We start from the raw sequence: 12,294 nt of genomic DNA on the forward strand, positions 1-12,294 counted from the left end.
TTCATTTGATTTGTGCTTTGATACATTGGGGGTCTCTTACATTGGTTTTGTGCTGTTATTTGGATCTGGTCCCTTTCCAAATGGAGGGATGAGGCTGCAGTTTAAAAGAAAGTCAAGAAAAAAGAGGGAGAGAAAGAGAGGAAGATAGGATGAGCGAGCGCCGTAGTGCTCGTTCCAGCAGGGCAGGTGTGTCGGGTCAGATGACAGACAGGTCAGAGCAGGGATTGAGTGGTGGTGGGGGCAGTACCTGAAGCGCTGAGTCTGGTGGTGCAGAGGGCCAGTGTAGCGGCGTGCAGCGGTCTGGTACAGCTGGGTGAGCAGAGCCTGGCCCGTCTTCTGGCTGGGGTTGTTGGCGAACTTCACCGTGATGGGTTCGGCTGCGCCCAGGGGCTTCTGGCCGTTCAGGCCCTTGATGGCCTCTTCCGCCTCGTTCCGCTTGTCAAACCGGATGAAGCCCACTCCTCGCGATATACCTGCTCCGGGGTCAGAAAGCAAGCTAATGTTAGCACCTGAGGGGTGAGGAGGGGTGAGTCATGACTCTGACTTGTTCCAATGAGATGGGAAAGGTTAGAGTAGGGTTACAGTTGGTTAGGGGGAGGTAAGTTAGAGTAGGTAAGGATATGTCCATGGTAGGTCAGGGGTATGGTAGAGTTAGGGTAGGTCAGGGGTACGTTAGAACATAGTTAGGGTAGGGCAGGGGTACGTCAGAGTAGAGTTAGGGTAGGGCAGGGGTACGTCAGAGTAGAGTTAGGGTAGGTCAGGGGTACGTTTAGAGTAGAGTTAGGGTAGGCCAGGGGTATGTTAGAGTAGAGTTAGGGTAGGTCAGGGGTACGTTAGAGTAGAGTTAGGGTAGGTCAGGGGTATGTTAGAGTAGAGTTAGGGTAGGTCAGGGGTACGTTAGAGTAGAATTAGGGTAGGTCAGGGGTATGTTAGAGTAGAGTTAGGGTAGGTCAGGGGTATGTTAGAGTAGAGTTAGAGTAGGTCAGGGGTACGTTAGAGTAGAGTTAGGGTAGGTCAGGGGTATGTTAGAGTAGAGTTAGAGTAGGTCAGAGGTATGTTAGAATAGGCTAATGGTAGGTTAGAGTAGGGGTCAGTTGTGCCAGAAGTGAGTTAAGGCTGTACCTGTAACCTGGTCCACCAGGATGCGGGAAGTGATGATGCGTCCGTACTGGGAGAACAGCTGCTCCATGTCCTTCTGGGTCATGGTCTTAGGCAGACCGCTCACATACAGGTTAGCATCACGGATAGATGCTGAGCTGGGACGGGCGTACGATACCTACAGCACATCAAAGAAACACACATTTTAACACTGATATCAAATGAAAGGTTTCCCATATCTTTACTGTACATAAAACCATATAGTTGTTTTTTTTATTTACCCGGGTAAGTTGACTGAGAACACATTCTCATTTACAGCAACAACCTGGGGAATAGTTACAGGATGAATGATCAAAATATAAGATGGGGATGATGTTATGTGGGCCAGATTGGGAATTTAGCCAGGATACCAAGGTTAACACCTGTACAATAAGTGCCATGGGATCTTTTAGTGACCACAGAGAGTCAGGACACCTGTTTATCATCCCATCCGAAAGACAGAACCCTAAACAGGGCAATATCCCTAATCACTGCCCTGGGACATTGGAATATTTTTTTTGTACCAGAGGAAAGGGTGCCTCCTACTGGACCTCCAACACCACTTCCAGCAGCACCTGGTCTCCCATTCAGGGAACAACCAATACCAACCCTGCTTAGCTTCAGAAGCAAGCCAGGGTGGTGTTGCAGGGTGGTATGCTGCTGGCCTTGTAGCATGCATGAATATTCATTTTACTCGTCTTTTTTGTCAATGTGTGTGACTGTTTTTTGGAACGCTTTGTGACTGATTGCGTCCACCGTTGTGCAAAGTTAACATTAGTATTCTATGGTGAGACTATAGTGTTACTTAGATTGATTATGAAAACGTCTACATATTCATGCGTTGGCGTGTATGAAAGCCAGTGAGAGAGTATGATAGATAGCGAGAGTCAGTGCATTGTTGTGAGTGGTCTGTCTGTTTGTTTCAGATGGAGGGAGAGGGAGCGAGTGTTGCCAGAGATAGGCTGATCTCCCCTCCCTCTCCTGCCTCTTTCCTTTGTTTCCAGCCTCGAGGGAGAACAGCTCCACTGGCAACCAGCAAACAATATAAATAGATCACAAGACAGCATCCCCGACTGTCAACTCACTGAAACATTCACTCCTTATTATATAAACACATACTCACATATACAAGTACAGTATAACTTGAATGAATGTGTTTGGGACATTTCTAGTGAGAGTGAATATTTAGAGTATTATCATGCCTTGCACAACACATAGCCGATGGGTGTATTTGACCCATTGAGTTTAGAGAATAAAGTTGTCCTCATTCTAAATGGTGCAGTGAGTGTGTAGGACTCCAGTATTGTGTAGAGTGTGTGTGGACAGGGTGTGTGATGCAGTGATTGGGGGTGCTAGAGAATGGGAGGGGGGTAGCGGAGGCTACCCTATAATTAACCCTCTCCCTGTCTCTCCCACAGTACAGATGGTGCCTGCAGCCCATATGGCCCCTAATCCTGCTATTGGCATTCTGTTCCCCAAGCTACTCCCTACCCTTTACTCCTCCTTCCCCCTCCCTCCATCTTACAATGCTTTGGTGGAAATATAACATTTGCTTGGTCATTGTTTTATGACTGTATTATTCATTGATTTTCAAAATAGCCCTCCTGATAACATCATTTTTTAAAATGTTAACAATTGCAATAACAACATTAACAACAACAGTAATAACAACCACAAAATGTATACATTTTCTGTAATTTATATAGGCCCAATTATTTTGGTATTATATTGCTAACAGTAGTAATAATATCATTATTGTCCCCTAAATACAATATATGTGTATTTGTACAGTAATGTAACTAAAACATATTGTACAAATAATGATTAACAATATGATTGCCACCTGTCTGTATAACTCCAACAGTCCAACCCAGCTCCTGATGCTGTTGACTCTCTCTGCCCCAGTCTTTCAGAAGTCTGATTTGAACTAAGCCTGCACTTTATCCCAATCTATGATCTACTTTGATCAGGTGGGAGGAGGGGGGGGCGGAGGGACTGATGGAGTAGTGTTTAATCTGCCCCCCCTCACCTCCTCTCCCTCCCGCTCCTCCCCCCCCATCCATATTGGGGACAAAGAAGCCCCCTAATTAGGCCAGATTGGAGGCAGATGGGGGAGCCTGAACTGACCCTCGTGCCCCACAGTGAGACTCCCTGATTACATTTCCATCACAATCACCTCTGCATGCTGCTAGCCCCTTGCTTTATGACCTCCACTCTCCCTCTCTCCACTCTCCCTCTCTCATTTCTTGTTCTGCTCACTTCCTTTGTTCCTGCAACCCCTCCTGTTTTTTCCTCCTTCCCCTCTTGTCACTTCTGCCTCTCTCGCCACCTCCCTTTCTTTGAGTTGCTCCCTGCCTTTCTCCTGGTCTTCCGCAGCGGATTGAAGCAGAGAAGATGGAGAGTGGCGCAGGTTGAAACGCAGGAAGGAGAGGTGCTCTTACCTTAATTGTTTTGGTCTGCAGTTTGAGACCGTTGAGTGTGTTGATGGCCTTGTCTGCGTCATTGGGATCCACATAGTTTACGAACCCATAGCCCAAACTCTGGCCTAAATCGTTGAAAACAGATATCGATAATGGTCCTTTAGAAACTGTTTTTGCACCAAAATAACTGTACCTACAGGTACATATGCTGTTTGTGATTATTTGTTATCCTCCAACTAGAAATATATTTTGTTTGTCTGTCTATTCATCAACTGTACCTGCTGAAGCATCATGAATACCTGTAATCTTGTCTCGGACCAGTTTGCAGGATTCAATCTCTCCGATGCTACCGAACAGGCTCTTGAATTCCTCCTGGGTCATGTTCTGAGGCAGATAGTTGACGATTAGGTTGGTCTTGCTGTCGTCTGTGGCACCGTTGGTGCTGATGACTGGCCCGTTAGGGAGGCTGGTTCCGCTCGGACCGTTGGACACCTGGGTTTCCATGGTGCTGATTATCTGCTGAGGAAAAGGAAGAATATAGAACCCTGTGTACAAATAATATACATCCGCAGTAATAACACACAGTAGAGTAATGGTAGGGTGTTGTTAGTAGGCCTTTAATATAGACTCATTGAATGAATGTCCACTCTGTCATTGTCAGCTAGGGAAGAGGTCAGACATCAGCTGAGGGGTGGAAGGATGCAAGGCAGGGATAGCAGTAGGCTATACACAGACCCCTCTCTCCCCCTCCCCGTTTCCCCTCCTCTCTCCTCCCCCGCTCTTTCTCTCTCTCGCTGCCTCTGGCCCTGCAGATGTCACAGTCCCTTTTCCCCATTTCCTCCTCCCATCCCCCAGCCTCCATCCATCCAGCCACAGGGTCAAACAGCATTACATCATTACAGGGTCCTAAGTATTGGTGGTGGGGGGGCAGTGGGCGTTGGGACAGGGGGGTTGACATGGCAGACAAAAGAGAAAGTGACATTGTCTAATCTGCTCAGGCCTAACGTCTCTGAAGGCTGTCATGTAGCGACGTGGAACGTTTCAACCCCAAAAATACATTCCGGCTTTTAGTGTGCTCACTTTCTTTTGTAAGTGTGTGTTTGTGACTCCGACTCAAACTTGTTTGTGCGAGTGGATGGAATGAGTGCGTGTGTATTTGTGCCCACTAGAGGTGTATTGGTGTCATTGTGTGTTGCTCTGGAGTACACCATGTTGCTTAATTTGACCCACAGGGGATTGTCTTCATGGAACAGCTGTGTGTGCAAGTCAGAAACTAAACTTCCCGCTATCTCTCCTTTTCTTTTCTCTCCCTCTCTCCCTGCTCCATCTATTCCATTCATCCGCTCCTCCTTTTCACCATTCTGTTTAGAATATAACTATCTTTTGACAGACTGTGTAAACAAGCTAGTACAGAGATGTTGTCCCTGTATTAATGGCCCCCTGGGCTCCACCCAAACTGATACAAATGTTAATTTTGGCTCCCTGTTTCATTTCCTGGTATAGTGTACCTGGAAAGTGTGGTTTAAATAACTACCATTATTCAAGCTGGTATCTGTGAGCCTGGCTGGCAAGGTGACTGCAGGTCTCAGACTGGTGGGTGTTATAAGGCTTACTAAGACGTCTACTGCCAAAGCTCCAGAGGTCTCACAGTGTAGCCTAAGCTTATAGAATGATTTGAGTAAGATACAATATTTCCAGCAGCTTTACTACTGTTTGTCTGTTGTTTTGGTTATAGCCTATGTTCGTCATTTTCCCTTTTGGTGGCAGGGTTTTCTTTTGATGTTTATCCATTCAACTTAATGGAGGAGACTGAGTAGTGTTCCTTTCCCCCTGCTATGGACATATTACTCTAAAAGCATTCATTGCTTTGATGATATTCCCCAAGCCCTGTTGTAGCTCTTAGTGTCCCCCATCTTGTTTCCCCCCTCCGTGCTCATGCCCCTCTCTCTCTCTCTCTCTCTCTCTCTCTCTCTCCCTCTGTCTCTCTCTCTCCTCTGTCTAACCTGATTTCTGCCTTGAGCTGTACCTTTAACCATGTTGCCCAGGTAACAGCGGCTTCAAGACTGCTGCTAATGGCTGGCTGACTTTTGGTTATGTGTGCGTGCGTGCGTGCGTGCACGGACAGAAAGATAGAGGCAGAGAGAACGACATAATCCATCTCTGTTGGGCAGATATTGTTTTTCTCCGTGTATTAATATTCAATGGCTTTGCGGAAGCAGAGAATATATTTAAGTCAAATTGACATTGACAGGGAGAGAGCATCAGAGGGAGAGGAAAGAGGAGAGGGAAAGGGGGTGAATTATGACAGCCTAAAAATGCAACACTGCAAACACACATATCTGAGAAGCACATGAGAGCTACTGCAAAGTAGACTAGCCATCCATCATACAGTACACATGTTAGAGGCTTCTTTGGTCTCGACTAGAGCAGTATGATCTGCTGATCTAGGGTCTGCACTGGAACAGAACATGGACAGAAGGCTCTACAATACCCAGTTAAAAGATCATCCTTCATGCATAATGGGAAAGAACAAATAGTCCACATGGGTATGATAAATAGATTCATAAAATGCATCTATCTAATATGTGTAACCATGTAACACACAAACGTCACAGAACTGACCAAATATTACAGCCCTTTGCAGAAAGACACCGAATCGCAGCAAATTTGATTTGTCAACTGAAATAGACCTCACTGTGGCAGTCCATGCATCCACAGTGACAAGTTCTAAAGTTATATAATTCCCAGGCTCAGACTGGCCACAGAGACACAGAGGGAGAGACTGGCTGACACAAGCAACATCTAACATCACCCTGAGATCTCCATGCCAACAAGCAGGAGGATGAGAAAAACAGAAGAGTGCTTTTAGGATGCTACAAATAGAACACGTCGTAATTTTCATCAGAACATGTTAGCCTTTACAAAGAAATTAGTGGAAAATATCAACTACATCCATAACAATATTCAAGTACTGATATGGCAAGGATGTAGGCAATAACCCATCAGGCCATACATAGATAAAGGCCTAACCAGCCCACCTCTGATAGGCTAATTCTGTTCATTAATTCTGTTGCTAATCATGATGAATGACAGCAAAGAGAGTAACCAGACACAAACACATTAAACACACAACCCCCAACACTTTCAGATTTATGCTGTTGGTTGGGTCAGCTCTTCTTCTCCTTGTCCCGGCACTAGATGTGCCTTTCTTTTTCTATTTCTGGGACCTGAGAGATCTTCCTTAATATTTAATGGACTGCATCCTCAACATCGCCTACACATGGACCCAGACTCGCACGCAAACAAGAGCCCAGAGCCCTACCTCCTCTCCTCTCTCTGCCTGCCGAGTGGAGCGAGCACAGCACACAGACCACCTACACTTGCCAATGCTCAATTACAAAACACAGCAACATTACATGACCCAAATGTAAATACAGATACTGGCAGTGTCGTCTTCTTCAAATTGGCTTTCTCCTTGTCTATATACATGACTGCTGTTGCTTTCCTACAAATGGAAGGTGAAGACTTGCCACATACAGTATTCAGGCCAGCTTTTGTCATGTCCCAATAAAGGTCAAAGCATGTGATGTGATTACCATTTAGGGAAATCACTGTAATTGTATCAGCCAGAAGACTGGGCTCAGATGTAACTGAGATTCTCATGCTAGGCCTTATTGTTCCTAAGTGTACCAATGGGAATCAAACACAGGTCCATACATTGGAGTCAAGACTGCTCTCTACATTCTAAAAAGGGATTTGTCATTAGATTCTTCTGATAATGTCAAATGTGCTTGGCATCGACTCTTTTCGTGTTCAGGAACATTCCTAGCATAAAAAAACATTGCTCAGAAGATTGTTATCTGTAAATCAACCCAAGAGAAAATAAATCAGGTTGTGGCAGTAACAAATAAATACAACAAATTCTCTCTTAGCAAAAAATGGGAGGTCAGGAGGAGGCCTCTGCTGATCTACCCACTGATATGGGGAACTATATTACTGCTACACACACTTCCTGTTAGTGCTACCACTGGTGACAACACTGTCATTCATGGGTGATGCAGTCGCACTGTACTGGGAGAGTCATGGAAAATAACCTCTATCTCTGAGTGAGATAAGGTAAGAGAGAGAATTAAAAAAGGTTAGTTCCTGTTGGCAACAACACCATCAGAAAACACTAGGTTCTGAATATTTCATGTTATTTAGGAGTTGTCGGGTTCTCTTTTTCATGTGCTAACTCATCAGTAAAACACTATTGCAGACACTAAAATGGTAGTGCATTAGTCTCATTTGAGTAACTTGAAAACGAGGAGATACATTTGAAAATCAAATTTCATGGAACCACCAAAGACAGTGGATTCACTAAACTAAGGTTTAGCTCAAGAGAAAGGCCTCGATTTTCAAGGCTTTTTTTCTCTTTCTCACCCTTGTTTTTAAAATATACATCAATCATTCTTTTGGAAGGCCTGAATCGCAAGTGGATTCTAGGCTGGGGTTGTAAATGGGCCTTCTAAATAACACAGATTACAGGATTATCCTAAACAAAAGGCATTAGCCACACTCTCTACAGCTTAAAGGGATCATAGTGGCAGCTGTAAAACAACAGGACAACACAAGTCACAGTCCAACACTCACAACCTTAGCCTACATACTACATAACTAACGCTCAGCACTAACACTCATTTTTAATAGGTATATATATTTTAATAGTTTTCTTTCAGTTATATTGGGAAAATTTGATATTTTAAAATAATTTCCCCGTTTGTCAATGCATTTTATGGCAGACATAAGACATGTTGCAAATTCCCTGTGAGTGTGTTTGTGTGTGTAGCTTTCGTTGAAACCAGGGGCGCTATCCAGAGTGCTGAAGTAGGGAGTGGCTTTCAGGCGATTCCGTTTGAGGCCAGAATGCATTGTCCAAACCATCGAGCCTTTTCTGTAACATTTCAAAATGCTCCATTCGCTTCTTTTCACGCATTTAAAATTGTTCGCATTTATATTACAGAACATCTTCTACCCCTTCACCATATTTTGTGAAAACAAGACATGTGCGCTCTGTAGGAATTCACAACCCCGAGCGCTTTTTTGCTGAATAAAGGTATTGAAACAACCAAACAAAAGAGCCACCCGTTCCTCCTCTTCTCGCGCGCAGAGACTATGGCAGCTCTATGAATATTAATGTAAACAGTAGCGCTTTGTGTCATGGCCAGGGGCTGCAGGACGCTCCCGGAACAATGAACGCCACAATTGCCAACATAATTTCGCTCCAGTAAGTCAGTCATAGGCCTAATAATAATAATAATAACAATAATAATGTACAACATATATTTTTAGGACATATTAGAGGGGAAAATCAAATTAGGCCTATAAAATTATCTTCGCTCAGTTTAGTAGATATTTTCCTTATGCTGTATTATTTCCACGACCATGGCTGTCAATTACTTCAATTTACGAGGACAGTAGTAGGCTAGGCTATACCATGCATGGTTTGCGTGACAACATAGCCATTGAGGTCTCTTATTCTTATGTAGGCCTACGAATCTATTTCAGTTCCCTATAGGCCATCTTGAATCAGTAAATATAGAGTATTTCAAAATAAATCAAAATCTATTTAGGCTAAACCTGATTTTGCCCTCCAGTCATACTCCATGGTGGATTGATTGTCTAGACGAAATAATTTGACAATACATGTAAATACAGGATACATCTTATATTATAAACTCATAGCGTCAGTTGTATTTAGGCTCGTTTACACTTGGTGGCCTCTGCTGTCCTTGTCCTTGAATCGCGGAAGCGCCTCGGGAAGGTTATCTGACTCAACTGTTTTATTTGCTTGGCACTGCGGTACAGGCAATGCTCACGGAGGACTGCGGAACATGTGGACAGGAGCTATAGGCCTACGTGCATGACGCTGACTGGGCTCTGGGCCTGCCTGTTAGCCCAGCTCCACGGGCAAACACTGATGAAATAGAAATAGGCTACTATTCAATAAGGACAGCTGAAACATATTGAGGCTATTGGTCTAAGTCATTATCAAGTGGACTATTGATCGAAATAATTGCATTACTATGATCTCAAAGATTGAGGACTTTCAAAATAAGTCTGCTCTTCAGTTTACAAACATGGTCGTGCTCGTGCTCTATTATGTCGGCTACTAGATTTTAATTTGGGCCCACACGACCATCGCAGTAGGCTACCAAGTCCCATGGAATGGTCATTCGATCATTTATGTTGGCCTATATTGCGTATAATTTCTAAATGGCCGTATTTGTGTTTTTGGTTGCAACAAATTATTATATCCCTTTTGATATTGTAGCAGCCTATTATTTAAAATAGAAAATTGGGTTCTACCTGCACCTGCCATTAAAATCTGTAAATTAAGACGTTAGAATATAGGCATACATCCTACCTGATAAATATATAGCCTTTTATATAAAGCATAAATATAGAGCATAAAAAGTAGTTATTTAATCACATTTGATATATTTAGCTTGCTCCTTGCACGCCAGTTTGACCAAACCATGAGAACAATACAACGGTAAATCATTCCACCTGCTGACAGGAATAAATTGGAGGCAGCGCCATTAAGTCAAGAGGAGAGGATGTTTGGAGAGATGAAAGCTTTTGAGACCAAAAGCCAGCGCGTGCCATCATTATGCGCTCGAGTCCAGCAGAGGCACGCCCAATTCAGCCGTCGGCTATGAGCTAGGCTAATTTAACTCTGCTAAGGCTACATAAACCCTTTAACAAACAGGCGTGATTCAAATAGGCGCTAGGTTTTTAAAATAAGTGTTATGATGGATGGGTAAAAAATGTGCTTGTAAAAAAAGAAAACGCTAGTCGCCATCCCTCTTTTCGCGGTCTCTGAAATTTCCATCCCATTTACTCCGTTGCATCGCAACAAGAACCCTTAGGAATTTTGACTTGCCTGATTCAATCCAAACCAATGTATCCGTAATTCCCCCTCCCCCTCACTGAGTGACTCGACCCTTTTTCTTTGCCTTGCTCTCGATGGGCCCTCAGCCTCCGAGGCATCATGTTTTGTCTCAGAAATCCGTCTCGAGCATCCTTGTGCTGTGCCAGGCAGGGCAGGCGGAGAAAGACATTCCTCCCCCCCACCACTCTCTACGCAGCTCAGCAGCAGCAGCCGCACGCGGCCTCAGCACCCTCTGCCCCCTACGCCCTTGCGAAAAATGTGTATACAAATAATGCAGCCATGGATTTTGATATAGCCTAGTGGGCCTATGATAAGCAAATATATAGTCCTCTATAAAATGTCAGAATAAAGCATTTTGCTCTCCAGCGTCGAAGATGCAGGCAGTGATGGAGCCTCGCGCAGGCAGCCGTTGCGCATCGCTCAGCATGACATTACTAATTGCCAGCATCGATCGTTAATCTTGTCAAGACAATATCCCATAACCGAGAGAGCAGTAGTATAAGCCTATTTAGGCCACTATAGCTTATAAATATTGTGTGTAATACATGTGTGTTTGTTTATACCAGTATTATAGCTAGCTAGCCTATCATAGATACCAAATTGTATCATATTCAATATGTGTATATATACATAGGGCTATATGCATTCATGTATATATGTTTGTGTACAATACAATCAAGTGGAAAACAAAGGGTCTGCGCTCCAGAATGTAGCCTATGCCATGCATGCTGCTGCTACAACATCCACCATCCTTGCAAATAGAAGAGAAAAATAGGGCATACGTACAGTAACCATTCTTGACATACAATGAGAGTGATCTAGGTCCTTCTTCGTTTCGCAGGTCTTCAAGCCGTAGGTTGAGTCAATGCTATGATCTGTGGTCTTTATATTAGCTGGCCTGTGTATTTACTGTGGAGAGGCGGTGTCCAAATCCAAAAGAAAAAAAAGAAAAAAGGAAAAAAGACAATGTTCACCAGGGGAATCTCAGCCCTTGGAGATTGGTAGGTGTCCTCTGTAGGGTGAAAATGAGGAGAAAGGGGTTTTCTTCAGGATGATGATGAGGGAGAGTTTTCTCTCCGAGTGGCGTGGGCGACGGTTCAGAAAAAAGAGAAGCAGTGATCCCCAGCAGGGTGTGTCCAGGGGAGGGTGTTGTGGTTCGGCTGTGTTCTGTGTGTAATATTCCCAGCTCCTCTTGCAGTCTCCTTCTGTGCCTCTGCTGCAATGTTCTTCTTTTATGCGTCCTTCTGGCTGGCAGAGCGCGCTCCTGATTGGCTAATTGTGCAGGGAGGGTACTACACGGCAGCCATTGCAATGCGCTCCTCTCCCATTATCCCCTTCAGGAGAGATCACCAGGAGCCCCCCCCCACTTTCTCCTCCCATCTCACTGCCCCCCTCCCTCCCTCCATCCATCCACTCCCTCCTTCTCTCTGCTTTCTTCCTGCCTCCCCCTCTCCACACACACATGCAGAGCTGAGTGAATTGAGCCTCCACCTGCACTATCAGAACAGATGGGTGCATCAGAAGACAGTAGCTTTCTCTCTCATCTCTCTCTCTTTCCCTACTCTCTCTACATGTCTTTTCTTCATCCCTAATTTTCCCTCGTTTGAGGCTGTATTGGACAAAATCAGTGTTTTAGCTTTTGTCCTTGTGAAAAAAGGACTGTGTGTGTACATTCACACAGGGCGTCTACCATTTTAATGCAGCCAATCACAGCACAAACAAACAAAAATGGCAAACCATTAAAATCAGGGCGTAATATGTGGCCAATAACAAAGCAGGAAATCACCAAAGCTGACTAATGTG

The 12,294-nt window shown here is 44.4% G+C and overlaps 1 protein-coding gene across 14 annotated transcripts in view; it reads right to left on the minus strand.

The window, feature by feature from the left end:
* LOC129830864 (ELAV-like protein 3) overlaps positions 1-11,800 on the minus strand; it is an 18,524-nt gene extending 6,724 nt beyond the window's left edge. For 2 of the 14 annotated variants that reach the window (XM_055893782.1, XM_055893725.1), the window contains exons 1-6: positions 11,278-11,798; positions 3,857-4,076; positions 3,579-3,682; positions 1,123-1,276; positions 248-473; positions 41-94 (exon numbers count right to left, since the gene is read on the minus strand). In XM_055893782.1, the coding sequence (XP_055749757.1) occupies positions 41-94; positions 248-473; positions 1,123-1,276; positions 3,579-3,682; positions 3,857-4,076; positions 11,278-11,295 (776 nt within the window). In that variant the 5' untranslated portion in view covers positions 11,296-11,798. Of the gene's footprint in view, positions 1-40; positions 95-247; positions 477-1,122; positions 1,277-3,578; positions 3,683-3,835; positions 4,077-11,277 lie in introns of all 14 variants that reach the window. The other 12 variants (XM_055893708.1, XM_055893678.1, XM_055893775.1 and 9 more) reach the window with 9 other exon arrangements.
* Positions 11,801-12,294: the final 494 nt, after the last annotated feature.

Source organism: Salvelinus fontinalis, chromosome 2, assembly GCF_029448725.1.
Source record: "Salvelinus fontinalis isolate EN_2023a chromosome 2, ASM2944872v1, whole genome shotgun sequence".
Lineage (NCBI taxonomy): Eukaryota > Metazoa > Chordata > Actinopteri > Salmoniformes > Salmonidae > Salvelinus > Salvelinus fontinalis.